The following is a 19,365-nucleotide window of genomic DNA, read 5'->3' as shown; positions in this document are numbered from 1 at the left end:
TTTTAACTGCAGTGGCTAGCACTTTTCATAAACACCGAGTGCCCTGGTTAAATATTGCATGGTATTTGTATAATTTTGGACCTATATGTTATACTTCCACAATATAGATGAAAAGGGTGCAGTATTTGGGGTATTCCCAGGGTCAGTGCCCATTATGGGCCCTATCCTATAAAAGTTGTGCTCCTAAAATTTATGCTCATAAATTATGAGCATACTCTATGCTACAAAATAGATTATGCTCCTAATTTAGAAGCGTAAATTATGTTCATGAATTAGGAGCATAAATTTAGAAGCATAACCTTTATAGACTAAGGCCCTATGTGCATAGTGTATATGTGTAAGCAGCAGTATATGAGCTTTCAAAGTTGCTAAGGTCCCTTGAATATTACCTTCAAAGGGAATTTTAGTAGTCCTTAAAGCTGGCCATCCTAAATATTTGTTAGCTTTTGAAAAGCATAAGCTCTGCTTCCTTTTCTTTTGCTGTACCATTAAACTATACCTCTCTGTATCACAGAAGACTTTGGGCTGAATCAGTTATGCAAAGAAAATTGGTTCATTGAATTGCGCCAAGAACTGTGCTTACATGAATGCTTTCCTGCCTTATTATGCCCAACTGTGCATTAAATTGTTTTCTTTGCATACAGAGAAAGCGCACAGCACATGAAAGAGCAAAGGAGTTATACAGCTCGGGAGAGTTTTCAAGTGGCAGGAAATGGGGAGACGATGCACCCAAGGAAGAGATTGACACGGATGCCGTGAACCTGATTGAGTCTGGAGCTTGTGGAGCCTTTGTCCATGGCTTGGAGGATGAGATGTACGGTATGGACTTGCCTTATATCTAAAACTCTTAACGCTTTATGTTCTCAGAGATTAATACTGAAAAGCACTTATAGGGCCAGCACTGCCACAGACCACATAACTGCTTTTTAAAAGAAACTATTACAGACATAACTTAAAGTAACCTTTAGCTCTTTAAGGGGTCCTTTTACAAAGGTGCACTGAAAAATGGCTTGTGGTAGTAAATTTAAAACAAATCGGAGAAATATTTTCTTCACTCAACGTGTAATTAAACTCTGGAATTCGTTGCCAGAAAATGTGGTAAAGGCAGTTAGCTTAGCGGAGTTTAAAAAAGGTTTGGACGGCTTCCTGAAGGAAAAGTCCATAGACCGTTATTAAATGGACTTGGGGAAAATCCACTATTTCTGGGATAAGCAGTATAAAATGTTTTTTACTTTTTGGGATCTTGCCAGGTATTTGTGACCTGGATTGGCCACTGTTGGAAACAGGATGCTGGGCTCGATGAAACTTTGGTCTTTCCCAGTATGGCAATACTTATGTACTTGTGTAGGCGCGGGTATTGGGCGCGCGCAGGTCCGTTTTTAAGCACGCCTGTAAAAAAGGCCTTTTTTAAACGTTTTTACCAAAAATAGACGTGCGGCAAAATGAAAATTGCCACGCGTCCATTTTAGGTCTGAGACCTTACCACCAGCCATTGACCTAGTGGTAAAGACTCATGCGGTAACCGGGTGATAATGACCTATGCGTGCCAAATGCCACTTGGCACGTGTCCATTACGCGCACCCAAAAATAAAAAATATTTTTCAGACGTGCGTATCGGATGCGCGCCAAAAATGAAATTACTGCAAGAGCCACACTGTAGTTGGGCAGTAACTCCATTTTGGCACCCGTTGGCTGCGCGTAGACGCTTTTCGCGGCTTAGTAAAAGGACCCCTAAATTGCTAAATGGCCATATGTAAGCCACATTGAGCCTGCAAATAGGTGGGAAAATGTGGGGTACGAATGTAATAAATAAATAAATATTAAAAAGGGACATATTTTAGGGTGGGGATAAGTTATCTGACAACCAGTAATATTCAGCTGCTCACCAGATAAGTTTTTTGTGCAGTCTGACTGGGACAGATAAATTGTACTGTTTTCTATTTAACATTGTGCATGTATTTCAACAATCTCATTTGAACAGATAGAATCACTGAAAGTTTGCACAAAATATATGTTATGTTACCATTCTGCAGAAAATAAACCTTTTCTGTTACTTGTTCTTTATAACAACTTTGGCCATGATCTGAATCATAAATACATATATAATTGCATTTAGCTTGAAGCTAAGATAGTGTATTTCTCACCTATCTTCTGCCCTATAGAAGTGCGAATTTCTGCTGTGGAGTCTCTATGCATGCTGGCACAGTCTTCCCCTTCTTTTGCGGAGAAGTGTCTTGATTTCCTGGTGGACATGTTTAATGATGAGATTGAAGAAGTGCGGTTACAGTCCATACACACAATGAGAAAAATCTCCAACAACATCACGCTGCGAGAAGATCAACTAGACACTGTGCTGGCAGTGTTGGAGGTCAGTGCTGGGTCTGAGACTGCCACCAATGTCCCTGCCCATCCTTGAAGAACTATCACCTAAGAGTTTTGTTCCATTGACCCCTGTTAAGTCCCTTTTCCATTAGGTTGCTTCCCTCTATTCCAGAACTGTGGGATAGTTGTGTCCATCAACCAGCAGGTGCAGATAGAGAACTGAAAACTATGCTGAGACATATATGTGTTGTGGCATCCAATCCAGCTCCTCAGTATTTTCTGTCTCCAGCAGGTGGATGGACACATTTTTCAGCCTCTGAGTGATTTGCTTCCGGTCCAGTGGTCAACTGGTTCCCGGTGGAGCTTTGCGGGTGGCTTGAGTCTTCAGACTCATATCTGGAGGTCTTCAGATCCTTATCTCTGGTGCCCCTCGGATTTACTTCTTTCCTCCCTTCACCTCTCTCTGTTTCCTGTGGAACTCTTCTTTTCCACTACAACAACCTTAAAAATAAAAAGAAAACAGAGAAGGAAAGAGGTTTACTGGAGAGGTGGGACAGCGTATCAGTCCTGAGCCATTCTCATTTGTGGTAAGATTTGTGGAGACTGTGAGCTTGGGTTGAGCAGCCGATATTGGTAAGTCCGAGAAAAGTTTGATTCGGAACCGCTTGGAGGGCTTCAAGTTCTATTTGGTGCAGGGGAGGGATCCTGAGTCTGACTCACTGCTTGGAACTGCGTTATACTGTGCTTGTGCCAGTTGGGATGAATGACGACTTCTGTGGAGGCAGTTAAGCGGTTTTACCACTGGGATACAGCGATGCAGCGGCTGGCATCAGGGCGTTGCAGTGCTTGTCGGCAGCACGTCTTTGGGTTTGGAGCAGCATCTGAATATGCTGTGGACCGGGCTCTCCAGTAGGGTTTATGTGCAGTTTATGAAGGAGAGCGCGGGAACGGGTGCCATTTTGTCAGGGCCGACTGGCAGTGAGGAACAGCCTCTGTCTAATCACACGAGGAGCACCGCTGCCATTTTACAACCTCAGGGCCTGACAGAGCATTCATGAGTGGGCTTAGAGATCCTTCTAAGGCCTTTCTGATGGCAACAAGACCTGATTACAGCAGAATGGTTCTTACTGGATGCTGGGCTGAGAGTGGGAAGAGCCATAGCTCGCCTCTACTCGTCAGTTCTGGAGGAGAAAGAGAAATTGCAGCTTCCCAAGGTGGACTCCCTGGTTACGGCTAAGAAAACTACTTTGCCATTGGAAGAGGGCATTGCCCTAAGTGACCTACAGGATAGGAAGCTAGAAGGCTCGCTGAAACAAGCCTTTGACGTGGAGTCTTTAACATAAGAATAGCCAATGGTCCATCTAGCCAGTATTCTGCTTCCAACAAGTGGCCAGTTCAGGTCACAAGCACCTGGCAGAAACCCAAATAGTAGCAACATTCCATGCTACCAATCCCAGGGCAAGCAGTGGCTTTCCCATGTCCATTTCAATAACAGACTATGGAGTTTTCCTCCAGGGAACTGTCCAAACCATTTTAAAATCCAGATACACTAACCACTTGTTACCACATCCTCCAGCAATGAGTTCTGGACTTAACTATTCTTTGAGTGAAAAAATATTTCCTCCTGTTTGTTTTACAAGTATTTCCATGTAATTTCATTGCGTAGTCCCCTGGTCTTTGTACTTTTTGAAAGAGTGAAAAATCAATTCACTTTACCTGTTCTACACCTCTCAGGATTTTGTAGACCTCAATTATATCCCCCCTCAACCATCTCTCTTGCAAGCTGAAGAACCCTATCCTCTTTAGCTTTTACTCATATGAGAGGAGTTCCATCCCCTTTATTATTTTGGTCGCTCTTCTTTGAACCTTTTCTTATTCCTCTATATCTTTTATTGAGATACTAGTAAAAAAGCCCCATTTCTGATGCAAATGAAACGGGGGCTAGCAATGTTTTCTTCTGTGTGCATGTGGGAGTGTGTGTGTCCCTGCCCTCTGGCCTCTCTCCCCTCCCCCCTCTGAGTCCTTCACTGTTACAGAGCCAGCGATTTGATTTCGTGCTCTGCTGTTTTCCTTCACTGACTGAGTTACAGAGAGGGTGGGGCAGACACTCATAGGGAAACCGGATATCTCGCCCCCTTCACACTTCCGGCTGGAGGCTTCATAGAACGTTGGTGTTGCCTTTTATATAGAGAGATGGCGATCAGAGTTGAATGCAACTCAAGGTGCAGTCGCACCATGGAGCAATACAGCGGCATTATAATATTCTTGGTCTTATTTTCATCCCTTTCCTAATAATTCCTAGCATCCTGTTTGTGTTTTTTTGGCCGCCACCGCACACTGGACAGAAGGTTTCAGTGTATTGTCTACAATGACACCTAGATCTTTTTCTTAGATGCTGACTCCTAAGATGGATCCTAGCATCAAGTAACTATGATTCAGATTATTTTTTCCAATGTGCATCACTTTGCATTTGTTCACATTAAATTTCATCTGCCATTTGGTTGCCGACTCTTCCAGTTTCCTAAGGCCTTCTGTAATTTTTCACAATCTGCATGTGTTTTGACAACTTTGAATAGTTTTGTGTCATCTGCAAATTTAATCACCTTGCTCATCTTTCTGATTTCCAGATCATTAATAAATACTAGGAATAAATGCCCGTTTCTGAGGGCAGTGAAACGGGCGCTAGCAAGGGGCCCCCTCCCTCCGAGCTACTTGCCTTGTTCGGTGTTGGCGTCGCTGTGTGTGGGTAGGGTTTTGTTTTTTTTTTTTGTTTGCTGCGCCTCCGTGGCCGTGCCTGTGGCGTTTCGGTTTCGGGCCTCGAGTGTTATAGCTCCACCCTCAACGTCATGACGTTTTGACGCGAGGGCGGTGCAGACACTCCAGGGCACACCGGATATCTCGGGCGCCTCAACTTCCGTGGAGGCTTCAGAACGTTGGGGTTGCCTTTTATATATATAGATGTTAAATACCACCAGTCCCAGCTCAGATACTGATTGTTACATTTGTACCCCATGCTTTCCCAGTCATGGCAGGCTCAATGCGGCTTACATGGGGCAATGGAGGGTTAAGTGACTTGCCCAGAGTCACAAGGAGCTGCCTGTGCCGGGAATCAAACTCAGTTCCTCAGTTACCCAGGACCTAAGTCCTCCACCCTAACCACTAGGCCACTCCTCCACTCTACTATTCACCCTCCTCCACTGAGAAAAATGGCCATTTAACCTTACCCTCTGTTTTCTGTCCAGTAACCAATTCCTAATCCACAGAAGGACATTGCCTCCTATCCCATGACTTTTTAATTTTGTTAAGAGTTTTTTTATAAAGAACTTTGTCAAAAGCTTTCTGAAAATCTAGATATACTATGTCAACCGGCTCACAATTATCCATATGTTTATTCATGCCTTCAAAAAAATGAAGCAGATTGGTGAGAAAAGACTTCTGTTGGCTAAACCCATGCTGACCATTAAAGTATGTTTTCTACGTGTTCTGTAATATAATTCTTTATAATAGTTTCTACTTACCGGTCGGTAATTTCCCAGATCACCCCAGGAACCCTTTTTAAAATTTGGCGTTGCATTGGCTACCCTCCAATCATCAGATACCATGGATGATTTTAACAACAGGTTACATATCACTAACAGCAGATCAGCAGTGCATGTTTGAGTTCTTTCAGTATCCTGGGGTGTATACCCATCCGATCCAGGTGATTTATCACTCTTTAACTTGTTGATTTGGTTCACCAAGATTTTTTTCATTTCCTGCATAATATCATCCTTGTAAATGGTACTGTCACGTCTGTGGCCGTGACCACCCTCAGACTTACCTTATTTCTGGGGGGTCAGCATCTGTGCTGGCTTCTGTCTGTTTCTGTGTTAGTTTTGTCTCTGTCTCTGTGTGCTGATTACTTCACTAGACCTCACCTGTGTGGGCTATGCCTCTCTGGGGAGCCAGCATCTAAGATGGCTTCCGCCTGTTCTGTTCCAGCTTCCAAGATGGCTCCTGTCTGTCCTTCCTGTGTGTTCACTTCCTATGTGTGTCAAGCCTTTCTTTGGTGTCAGTGTGTTTCCTGCTTCTGCCCTGCTGTAGGTGACATCATCAGTGAGAGCCTTCAATCTTTTATATTTCAATTGCTTTGTATTTCTCCATCATATACCCAAATCTTGCTGTAAAACCAAATGTATATTCTTTTCTATTTCCAGTATCCATAATGAATTGTAAGCCACATTGAGCCTGCAAAGAGGTGGAATAATGTGGGATACAAATGTGCTCCACTCTGTGTTTGAAGCCACTGAAGCTTCAGCCTTTGTGTATTCCCTGTCTGTGTTGGGAGCTGCTGAAGCTTCAGCCTGTGTTTGTTCCCTGTCTGTGTTTGGAGCTATTTTGCCTTTGTTTGCTCCCTGTCGGTTGTTGTTAGCTCCTGAGCTTCAGCCATTGCCCTGACTTCTGCTAGTGCCTGGGATATTCTCTGCTTGCTGCCTGTCTCTGACGGTAGTCTGAACCCCGATACTCTCTGTGTGCTTCTGCCTAGCTAGTGTATATCCTGAATCCTGCTTCTGCCTAGCTAGGGTATATCCTGAACCCCGTTTCTGCCAAGCTTGTATGTGTTTCCTGACCCCTGCCAGGCCTGTATGTGCCTCCTAGCCTCTGCTTTGCCAAGCTTGTATGTATATCCTAGCCCCTGCTCCTGCCAAGTCTTTGTGCACATCCTGTCTGCTCAGTCTGTCTTGTGTTTCTTGCTTAGTGGCTGCGCAGCAGCTTTCAGTCCTAGTCTAGTATCTAGCCTAACTTCCCTTGTGTATCCCAGACCCAGGGTGGGTCCTTTGGATCTTCAGTTCCTGCTTTGTCCTGCCGGCCACCCGCACTTGGGAGCTCAACTCCTGAGGAACGGTGGTCAAGCGCAGGTGAAGCTGTTCCTGTTCTGCCTGTTCTAGTTGCCTGCCTCAGTTACTACTCCAGTCCAGAGTTTCCTTGTATCTAGTTCCAGGGTGGTCTTGCCTGCCTCTGCCGCTCCTCGGCAGTGGCCCAAGGGCTCACGTATTCCGGTTCTGCCTCGAGAACCCGACAGGTACTGGTAGATCTCTTACATCATTTTCCATAAAGACCAAAGCAAAGAATTCATTCAATCTGTCCACTATGGCCTTGTCCTCCCTGAGTGTCCCTTTTGCTCCTTCATGATCTAATGGTCCCACAGATTCCCTTATAGGCTTTCTGCTTCTGATGTACCTGAAAAAGGTGTTGCTATGAGTTTTTGTCTGTGTGGCAAGTTTTTCTTCATATTCTCTTTGTCTTATTTATCAATAGCTTGCATATAGCTTGACAGTGCTTATGTTGCTTCTTATTTTCTTTATTCAGATCCTTTTCCATTCTTTGAAGGATGTTCTTTTGGCTCTAATAGCCTCTTTCACTTCACATTTTATTCATGCTGGCTGTTGTTTGCTCTTCTTTCCACCTTTGTTAATACATTGGAATACATTTGGTCTGGGCTTCCACAATGGTATTTTTAAATAACGTCCGTGCCTGATTTAAAGTCCTAACCGTGTACATTTGAGAACTATCATTGCCCAGTAGCTGAGGTAATATTTCAAGTATCACTCACAACTCCATCCACAATTTTCTCACCTTAAGTAGCTTCTTATGAATATATATATTGTATGTATTTTAAAAGGCAGGTACATAAGGTGTGAAAATACTTCTGATTCTCAGCTGCAGACCAGTGATATAGAGTAGTTCCTTCATAAAGCATTATCTGCTCCATTCACAAGCATTATCTTGTCTATGTAGGAGCATGACTGTATACTGCATTTGGGACTGAAATGATTTGGGCAAAGGGTTTGAAGTCATACCCATCTTGGAAACTGCTTTAGTGCATCCCACAGGTTCTGGTCTGGTCTGGTGAGGATTCTAAGGAAGGAGAAATTAAGCCTTTACTGCTAATTTTCTTTCCTTTAGTCCCATCTGACCAAACCATACCAGTTCAGAGTTCCTCTCTAAATGATTTCCAGTTATTGAATCACCTTAGAGCAGTATTTCCCAAGTCCAGTCCTGGAGTACCCTTGTCAGTCAGGTTTTCAGGGTATCCACAATGAATGCATTAAAGAGATTTGCATATAATTGCGGCAGTGTATGAAAATCAAGTTCATACATATTCATTGAAGATATCCTGACAACCTCACTGGCAAGGGGTACTCCAGGACTGGACTTGGGGAAACGCTGCCTTAGTGGTATACTTTAATATTGTTTTTTCCACTCTTTTATCAACAAACTCTCCTCACTCTAAGTTTAGCTTTTTCAAGTTTTTTTTTAACCGATATATTTGATTATTAGTACAACAACTCAAGCAAAATGGAACACACATGGTTGATTGCTTTGTCATTCGAAATACTGAACATCTAAGGCTGCATAGTGCCCTTATTGTGTGAAACACACAACTTTATTTTCCCTCCTTCTCCATCCACTAGTCAGCGGACATCACTCACACGTTCTGTACTGGCCTGGTGGAACTACTGGAAAGAAAGTTAGCAGGCAAGACCTAATTTTTCCATATGATCTACTGTGGTTTGTGTGTGTGTATTTGATACTATATCATATTACTTTTATTTCTAGGAATTTATTTATTGATTGTATTTATGCTTATGTTTGATCATTTTCTTTATTGTTATGTATTAACAAATTGTAAGTTTTATGTTGAGCTATACCTGTTGTATATCACCTTGGATGAATCTCTTTATAAAGGTGTTTAGTAAATCCCAATCAATAAGTTATGGGGCTGGCACCATGGTTTACGCTGCAGTAAGATAGATTTGTCTGCACTGCCTTCATTGTATGCAGATCAAACTCATGCATGCTCATTATGGATATCCTGAAACACCAGCAGGTTGGGCGTGTCCCCCAGAACTGTGGCTCACAAGGGTTAAGACATAAGTTTAATGCAATTTCTACAAACAATTCCTAAATAATGCAGTTCATTAAAAATTAAGAAACACAAAGATCAAATATGCCTCATACAGAGTACAGCAAAAAACCACATGATTTTGTCTCATGCTATTTTGTTCTTGAATTGTATAAAACTATTAAACAAAATACATGAGGAGAAAGTGCCACAGTTTCTGTACCTTATATAGAGAGGTAAAGGGTATAGTCTGTTCCAGGTTTGATAAAACAAAAAGCAAATCACTTCCACAAAGTAAACCTGGGGTGTAGTCTACTTCAGTTCTGGCAGAGAGCAAATGGTTTACTGAATTTATAATTTTCCTAGCTTATGGCGGTGATTAATTTTTTATTTGTAGGATTCTTCCCGTGATATTCGAGAAGCTCTCCACGAGCTGCTATGTTACACCAACGTCTCTACAAAAGAATGTATTCACCTGGCTTTAGTGGAGTTACTAAAAAACCTTGCCAAGTATCCTACTGACAGGGACTCTATATGGAAGTAAGTGCTCAGCTTTCCTTATTCCATTCCGCACGGCATGCTAAGCGTTTGTAACACTAGTGGAAGTGTTGCTGCCACTCAGAGGTCTTTGTAACTTCCTTAGGATCCCTCTGAATGTTTACTGGTTCCATGCCGTTTTGTTACTAATACAAAATAGAATTAGCTCAACTAATCATGATAATCCAGAAACTAATAAAGCAGAGTAATTCTTGCTATAAACTGTTCTCATTTTATGCAAGGTTTAAAACAAATGGAATGCACTGAGAGCTGATTACTTTTGGCATAAAGAGGTTCATACTGATAGCCTTGCTGCTGGTGAGGAGAAGGATTTAAAATACTGGATGTAAGAAGAGAAACTCTCCTTTCAAGAATGAACAAATCTAATGCATGAGAGAGGATTTTTTTTTTCAATTACAGAATAGCAAGTATAAAGTAAAATCAGAGTGGATGATGTACAAATAGCTGCAGAGTCAGTTTAAGACAAAGGAAAGATAGATAGAGACTGACCGAAACGGAAAGCTTTTGGCCAAAACCGAAACGGCAGTCGAAACTCATCACCTGGTTTCAGCCAAAATTGAAACGGAAAACTCAAGTTCAGATGTGTGAATGTGAACCAGTGAGGGACGCTGGGGATTGTCAAAGCTTGCAGTTTCCACTCCTTTGCTAACTCCCCAGTATCCAAGCCAGAATATTATAATATAAATAACGAAATACCCTATTTTATCTCCCACTCTGTGAGAAGAAAAAATTCCCCTCATGGATGGGGATTAGAGTTTTTGGGCATTGGCACAATTAGGTTTGTGTAGAGTAGGTTGTTTGTTTTTTTTTTTTTGTTACATTTGTACCCCGCGCTTTCCCACTCATGGCAGGCTCAATGCGGCTTACATAGGGCAATGGAGGGTTAAGTGACTTGCCCAGAGTCACAAGGAGCTGCCTGTGCCGGGAATCGAACTCAGTTCCTTAGTTCCCCAGGACCAAAGTCCACCACCCTAACCACTAGGCCACTCCTCCACTCTGGAGAAAGGAGGCCCAAGAATAAAAAATTTAAATCATTAAAATGGGAGTTTGGACTGAACCCTCCCCCCACTTCCACCTAGTGGATTGTGATCTCATCAGGCAATGAGTCTGATGCTGGGAGGCTTACTGTCTGGGCTAGAAAGCTCAAGGGTGTAGTACAATAAACAAGTTGGAGGCAAGAGCCATCAGGAACTACTGTTCCACTTTCTTCATCATGAGCTCAATGGTGGCTCGATGAAGCGATTGTTTCAGTGGGTGGAGTTCCATCTGTGGATGGTCATGGCAGTGCACATAGCAGGCATCAAATGTCTAAGCTGCTTTTCTCGCGAAGCACTCTAGATCTGGGGGAATGGGAGCTGGATATTGATGGAGCCCACCACTCTTGGACTTAATGGTCATACTCAAGAATGCCAAGGGCAAGACATTCTTCAGTCGTTTATAAGAAGCAGGGTGCCAGGTTGCTTACCCCAAGCTATCATACAGTGTATCATCTATGACTAGACAGTTACGTTAACCTTTTCTTTGCTTAACAAAAATTCTTCTAATTGTTTGGGATCAAAAAAATTGAAATTGCTTAGATTGAAATAATATACGACAGATACAGCGAAATTTAAGTACAAAGTTTGCACCTAAAAGCCAAAGTCCTGGGGCGTAAAGCTAAAAAAGCTTTACGCCTTTTCTGTGTTTCTCTGGACAGGTCAGGATAAATTCTTATTTTAGATCCCAAAAATAAAGAGTCCAAATGACAAAAGGAAAGTTTTAATACTGCATCTCGATCCATTTCCAGAGCAAAGGAAGCCAACATAGTTGTTCTCTGAGTTATGACCTCTAATGAGGATTCCAAAAAAGATGTGAGGTTCATTACTCCTCCTCCCTGGGATTGTAAAGTTCCTGGTAACATCTCAACATTACTTTGTAAATACTGCGCCCGGGTTATGGGTGGTAATGAATCCTCTGACATACCTAAAATTTCAACCAGGTATTTTTTAACCATTTGTATCGGTGTAATTAACGGTGATCTAGGAACGTTAATCAACCTCAAATTGAGCCTCTTAGTTTGATTTTCTAAATATTCCAAGCCTCTAGAAGTAAAATTTTTCTCCCTTAATGAGACTTGTCCCACAAGTTCCAACTTCTGAATTCTTTTATCTAATAATTTCACTTCAGAAACTTGTTGAGCAGTAACCTGTGCCTGGATGAGAGCAGCTTCGGATAAAGTCTTAATTTCACTGGAATTTTTAATTATCAATGATTGCAAAGACTGCGTATTAAATGTCAAGTCCCAGAGTGACTCCATTGTCACTACGGCTGGTTTAATGTACTCACTATCTGTGAAGACAGTACAGGTACTGCTGTTCGTTCCTCCAGCCTGTTAGTGCTTGATGTTCCTCTCAGCGTGGGCAGGTTCCCTCCCTGTTCGCACAGGTCTCAACTTGGAGCCTGGGCTGCAGGACTTGATTCCACACTGCCTCGTCCTGGCTGGGGAGGAGCTGCACGTTGGACGGGGCTCAAGGAGACCCCGTCTACACTGCTGGCAAGTGCCGACGTGCTTGCACCAACAGCGGGGGTAGAAGCTTGCCTGGGACCCGGCATCACCCCGGATTTTTCCAAAGTCATCTGCTGGAGAAGGTGAGTCGCCGGTAGGGATGGAGGGATTCTCCAGAACCTTGCCTCTCCTTTTCCCCATTTCACGGCGAAAAGAAAAGAGCTCTCTTCAGCACAAATCTGAGCGCGTCTGGAGCAGTTACTCACAACACCTTTTTTGGATCTAAATTACTTAAAAGTATAGTGGATGATAATTATTGAATAATTTCAGTCATCTTGTTTTGAATATTTCCTTAAGGTTACTTTCCAATTTCTTTGTATTATCACTCGAAGAGTTGTATAATAAAAAATATAATAAAAAAAAAAAGAAGCAGGGTTCCAGCAGAATAGATACCCTGGTTCACATCTGGATCCAAACTGGTCCCCTGTATATGTTCCCACCCCCTAATCGTGACTATTGATTCGTCAGGTTGAATAGTCATCTGAGTGGTTCCAGGTTTCATATGGCTGCTTATTTATTTACAATAGCAGCAAGAACAAAATGGAAATGCAGGAGCCGTAAAACAGAAGTGGTTTTGTCATGGAAGTAGCACATAGATCCCTAAGAGGGGCATAATCGAAAAGGGCGCCGCGAAGGGGCGGGGAAACCCATATTATCAAAAACAAGATAGGCATCCATCTTTCGTTTCGATAATACAGTCGGGGATGCCCAAATCTCAACATTTAGAGATGGTTGTCCCTAGAGATTTTCGGCGGTAATGGAAACTGAGGACGCCCATCTCAGAAACGACCAAATCCAAGCCATTTGGGCGTGGGAGGAGCCAGCATTCGTAGTGCACTGGTCCCCCTCACATGCCAGGACACCAACCCGGCACCCTAGGGGGCACTGCAGTGGACTTCAGAAAAAGCTCCCAGGTGCATAGCTCCCTTACCTTGTGTGCCGAGCCCCCCCCAACCCCCCCCAAACCCACTCCCCACAACTGTACACCACTACCATAGCCCTTAGGGGTGAAGGGGGGCACCTAGATGTGGGTTCAGTGAGTTTGTGGTGGATTTTGGAGGGCGCACATTTACCACCACAAGTGTAACGGGGGGGGGGGGGGGATGGGCCTGGGGCCACCTGCCTGAAGTGCACTGCAGTATCCATTAAAACTGCTCCAGGGACCTGCATACTGCTGTCATGGTGCTGGGTATGATATTTGAGGATGGCATAGAGGCTGGAAAAAATATTGATTTTTATTTTTTTAGGGTGGGAGGGGGTTAGTGATCACTGGGGGAGTAAGGGGAGGTTATCCCTGATTCCCTCCGGTGGTCATCTGGTCATTTAGGGCACATTATTGTGGCTTGGTCATAAAATAAAAAGGACCAAGTAAAGTCGTCCAAGTATTCGTCAGGGACGCCCTTCTTTATTCCATTATCAGCCGAGGACGCCCATGTGTTAAGTACGCCCCAGTCCCGCCTTCGCTACGCCTCCGACAGCCCCCCCCCCCCCCCCCCGTGAACTTTGGTCATCCCCATGACAGAAAGCAGTTGAGGGTGCCCAAAATCGGCTTTTGATTATGCCGATTTGGGCGACCCTGTGAGAAGGATGCCCATCTTGCGATTTGTGTCGAAAGATGGGCGTCCTCTTTTGAAAATAAGCCTGTAAGGCTCTTAAAACCCCAACACTTATACAACAACTATACTTGCAATTATACAACCTGAATGGAGATGATACCGGACATCCAACAGGTAGCAGAATGTTCCTCCCCCAGGTCAGTCAGTCACAGGGCAGGTCTGCCTCAGATAGAATGCCAACAACACTTGTCCTCATTTTCAGTCCTTCTTATAGAAGAAAAAAAAAAACAGCTTCAACTGATGTGGTGATGTCACTTCTAGTTTGGCCCAGACCCCATGTGTCCTGTGAAATATCCTTGTTTGTTTCAGATTATGACTTAGAGGCAGATGCAGCAACCAAACGTAAAAAAATCTAAATCGTTAAAGTCCCTAACGATTTTAAAATAACGAAAAATGCACCAAAAAAAAAAAGTCACACATGCTGAGATCGGTATTGAAACGTACAATGTACCAAAGAATCACAATACACATCGTTAATCGGCCCCCAAATCATGCGCAGAGCAGCCAAGCGTTATGTTAGCTGCTCTGCGCATGCCACAAACAGTCAAAACACAGTCAAATCACAAGCACATGGCTCCCAAATCAAAACAAAAATAAAAAAAAAGGGTCGGGAGTGGGCAAGGGCGCTCATCAGGAGCGTCCTGTACGGACGGCCTTGCCCCCCCCCCCCCCCCCCCCCGCTGCTCGCCACTTTCCGCCGCTCCCCCCACCCCGAAAAAGCAAAATGCTAGCTGCCCCGGTCCCCCTCCCTTCCTCACTACTCTGTCACCTCAGCTCCGCCTCCCGACATCCTCCGTCCTGTGCCCTGCCCCCTTTTGGGGTCGTCGCTGCCATTCCCCTCTTCCATCGGGCCCCCCTCCCTCTTACCGGGCCCGTGCAGCGCCTCTCTCCTCTGTCCGAAGGCGCTGCACGGGCAAGAAGACAGCTGATGCCTGCCTTCGCCCAGCTTCGATGGCGCGTCTTTCTCCTGCTGGGCCCGCCCCTGTCTGACGTCAGTAACCTACGTAGGTTACTGACGTCAGACAGGGGCGGGCCCAGCAGGAGAAAGACGCGCCATCGAAGCTGGGCGAAGGCAGACATCAGCTGTCTTCTTGCCCGTGCAGCGCCTTCGGACAGAGGAGAGAGGCGCTGCACGGGCCCGGTAAGAGGGAGGGGGGCCCGATGGAAGAGGGGAATGGCGGCGATGACCCCAAAGGGGGCGGGGCACAGGACGGAGGATGTCGGGAGGCGGAGCTGAGGTGAGAGTAGTGAGGAAGGGAGGGGGCAGGGGCTGCTCGAATTTTGCTTTTTCGGGGTGGGGGGAGCGGCGGAAAGTGGCGAGCAGTGGGGGGGGGGGGCAAGGCCGTCCGTACAGGACGCTCCTGATGAGCGCCCTTGCCCCCTCCCGATCCTTTTTTATTTTATTTATTTTTGTTTTTCTGACGTCCTTTGGACCAATCACAGCGCTTTTAGCTCTGCTAATGCGCTGGGATTGGCTCAAAGTTTGTTTATTTTTTCTCTTAATGATTTTTCCTGCCACAGAGCTGACCTAACGAGTGGTCCAGACCTCTCGTTAGTTTTCCTGCCTTTTTCCTGCGTAAAGGCAATCGGAAAAGGTTAGTGCATGTCGTTTCAATGGGGTTTTCACACTAATTGCTCATCTCCATTCCGTTTTCGTTAGCTGCTGGCTTCCTCGGTAAAAGCCCTTTGATGCATGCAACGGATCAAATTTTCCTCGTTGGAGAGTCATTAAAGGCTCATTTAGCTTTAGTGCATCTGCCTCTTAAAGGCCACAATGCTGTCGCATCAGCACCACGATGAAGAGCACAGAGCCACACCAACTGTGGAGTGCATTGTCCCAGGAGACAGCATGTTGTTATATTCTGTCTCTCCAGCCATTATATCAGCTCAGACATCAAAGAAATTTCCATTGATCCTTAGCTGTCCTGCAGTTTTTGATGATATCTGCAATGTCCCTACTGACTGTGCCCAAACACAGAGGCCTTAGCATTGAAAGGTGGTTTGCCAAAGTCTGTATTTTAAAGTCAGATTGGTAATGCTGGAAGGTGCCATGTATTACTTCTATAACTTTGTTATATTCTGGTATGTATAATGCATATAATGCTTTTTTTTTTGTTGTTGTTACATTTGTACCCCGCGCTTTCCCACTCATGGCAGGCTCAATGCGGCTTACATATACAGGTACTTATTTGTACCTGGGGCAATGGAGGGTTAAGTGACTTGCCCAGAGTCACAAGGAGCTGCCTGTGCCTGAAGTGGGAATCGAACTCAGTTCCCCAGGACCAAAGTCCACCACCCTAACCACTAGGCCACTCCTCCACTGTTGCTACTATTTGAGATTCTACATGGAATGTTGCTATTCCACTAGAAACATTCCATGTAGAAGTCGGCCCTTGCAGATCACCAATGTGGCTGCGCAGGCTTCTGCTTCTGTGAGTCTGACGTCCTGCAGACTCACAGAAACAGAAGCCTGCGCAGCCTTCTACATGGAATGTTGCTAGTGGAATAGCAACATTAACATTCCATGTAGAATCTGAAATAGTAGCAACAGAATCTCAATAGTAGCAACATTCCATGTAGAATCTCCAATAGTATCTATTTTATATTTATTACATTTGTACCCTGTGCTTTCCCACTCATGGCAGGCTCAATGTGGCTTACATGGGGCAATGGAGGGTTAAGTGACTTGCCCAGAGTCACAAAGAGCTGCCTGTGCCTGAAGTGGGAATCAAACTCAGTTCCCCAGGACCAAAGTCCACCAACCTAACCACTAGGCCACTCCTCTACTGTTGCTACTATTTGAGATTCTACATGGAATGTTGCTATTCCACTAGAAACATTCCATGTAGAAGTCGGCCCTTGCAGATCACCAATGTGGCTGCGCAGGCTTCTGCTTCTGTGAGTCTGACATCCTGCACGTACGTGCAGGACGTCAGACTCACAGAAACAGAAGCCTGCGCAGCCTTCTACATGGAATGTTGCTAGTGGAATAGCAACATTCCATGTAGAATCTCCAATAGTATCTATTTTATATTTATTACATTTGTACCCTGTGCTTTCCCACTCATGGCAGGCTCAATGCGGCTTACATGGGGCAATGGAGGGTTAAGTGACTTGCCCAGAGTCACAAGTTGCTGCCTGTGCCTGAAGTGGGAATCGAACTCAGTTCCCCAGGACCAGAGTCCACCACCCTAACCACTAGGCCACTCCTCCAAAGCTTTAAACAATGCTTTATGCAGGGGCCCTTGCCCCTACACTTCAACTTGATGGGAATCAGGGCTGAGATCCAGTGCCATAAACCTTCATCTACAACTACCTAGGATTTGGACCCCCCCCCCCCCCCCTCTATTTTATATCATCTCATCTTCCTTTAGTTTCCATTGCTGGAAACTATTCCCTAGTGCTTCTTTCAGAACTCTGCAGTCATGGTTCCTAAATTCATCCACAAGATGTCAACACTGTATGACGACTGACTGTCACCTCCCCACTTCCTAGGAGCTATGAGTGCTCTGCAGCATCCCTATTCCTGGCCAACCTGAGGAGCAAAAAATCTGAGCTGAACCCAGCCCTTGCTTTGAGTTTTATTGTTTAAAATAAATTACAAAAGAGAATAATAAAAACATTTATTGCGCACTGATACATTGAGCTTGCAAAAAGGTGGGGAAATGTGGGATATAAATGCAGCAAATAAATACTGATTCTTTGTTCTCAGTGAGTTAAATAAAACATAGTTAATTTGTTAGCTATAAAAGTTAACAAATTAATTTAAATATTAAATAAAACAATTCAAAGTAAGAAAAACCTAAATTAAGTTAAAAAAAAAAAACCTGTTGAAAATAAAAAGCTTTCACCTTTTTACAAAAACAATTATTTTCAAAATGCAACTTCTTCTGGTACTGCATTCCATAAAATTTAAGCAGCCATCAAAAAAGTGTGATCCTGAGACTTTCTTACATTATAATTTCTAACCAGTCCTGCTGAATGATGATTCTTTTCTTGCTTTGCTCTGAATTCCTTGGCAGGTGCTTGAAGTTCCTTGGAAGCAGACACCCCACCCTGGTACTTCCTTTGGTTCCAGAGTTGCTGAGTACGCACCCTTTCTTCGACACCCCAGAACCTGACATGGATGATCCAGCATGTATCCTTCTTGTTGTGTGACACACACTAATGGGCAGATGATCAAAAGCCATTCGCTGTTCCAAACATTGATCTATAAATAGCACTGGAACAGCACAGGGCTTTACCGCACCTATGATCAGAGATAATTACATGCAAATTTAAGCATGCAATTCTCAAACACAGGGGCTGGAGGTCCATGGGACCACCAGACCCCACTTCCCCCGCCCCGAGCCAGGCGAAACAGGGACTGGAGGTCCGTTGGACCTCTGGTCCCTCTGGTCCCCCCTTCGAAACAGGTTCAAAGGGGGGTTGGAGATCTGGTGGGTCTCCAGCACCCCTACCTCCCCCCCCCACCCCCAACATCCCTCAGATGTCCCTGGTGACCCAGTGGGACTGCAAGTCAATCCCCCCATACACACACACCTGGTGGTCTAGCAGCCCTTCCCCACCCCCCTAACTTAAGTTGGAGGAGGGAGGTGGCCTCCGTTCTCTTCCATTGGCACCGTCTGCAAAATGGCGACGCCTAGCCCGGCCCAGTCTAAGGCTCCATTTTATCCTTGCAGAGGAATATTTGTTTGAGTTGGAGTTTTTTTTGTTTGGCTAGGGTTTGTTTATATTTAGTTTTATTACAGTTTTGTCAATAGAGTACTTGCAAGTTCCAGGGGTGCACCACTTTTTGTACTGCTAAAGATGTCACTGGAAAAGTGTTCTGTCTCCATCTGCTGGCAGGGTGGCATAAACCCATCTGTCTGGATTGATTTAGGAGGAATAAAGGAAACAAAGTTAGCAGGTAAGACCAAATGTAATTTTTCACCACAACTGCGTGGCTGTTCAGCACTGGACAGCAAGGTTTCTTCTCATGTTTTAAAAGAGTACTTAACTATCCATTTTAGATATTGCCGTGTTGGTTCTCATTTTCAATGCTGCTAAAACATGTCCAACAATGCCAGCGCTATTCTCGGACCATACCTTCAGGCACTATGCCTACCTGCGCGACAGTCTCTCCCATCTGGTCCCTCCGCTCAGCGTAAGTCAAGCCCAGCTTATTACTCCATTCTTTTTTTTAATTTTCATATGATAATTTGTATGTCATGATTGCTGACAGCAGCATAGTAATCTGTGTTAATATTCCAAAATTATTCATAAATGTCATGTTGGTAGTGGATTTGAATCTTTTAAATATATATACGCAGCGGAGATGGAGAACTCTAGGTATAGTTATGACCTGGTCATCTATGATGTTTTCCATAAACACAGAATGGGAACAATGTCTTTGTTTAAATTTTTTTGTTTGTTTTTTTGAGAGAAAGTTAAACCAG

At 44.3% G+C, this 19,365-nt stretch overlaps 1 protein-coding gene across 1 annotated transcript in view; it reads left to right on the top strand.

The window, feature by feature from the left end:
* Positions 1–19,365, top strand: part of INTS4 (integrator complex subunit 4) — a 109,670-nt gene that overhangs the window by 56,636 nt on the left and 33,669 nt on the right. The window contains 5 exon segments of the mRNA XM_030200084.1: positions 645–819; positions 2,163–2,368; positions 9,606–9,748; positions 17,950–18,065; positions 18,940–19,073. Coding sequence (XP_030055944.1) covers positions 645–819; positions 2,163–2,368; positions 9,606–9,748; positions 17,950–18,065; positions 18,940–19,073 — 774 coding nt within the window.

Source organism: Microcaecilia unicolor, chromosome 4, assembly GCF_901765095.1.
Source record: "Microcaecilia unicolor chromosome 4, aMicUni1.1, whole genome shotgun sequence".
Classification (NCBI taxonomy): domain Eukaryota; kingdom Metazoa; phylum Chordata; class Amphibia; order Gymnophiona; family Siphonopidae; genus Microcaecilia; species Microcaecilia unicolor.
Note: the sequence above shows the minus strand (reverse complement) of the source record. Positions and strands in the feature narration are given on the sequence as shown.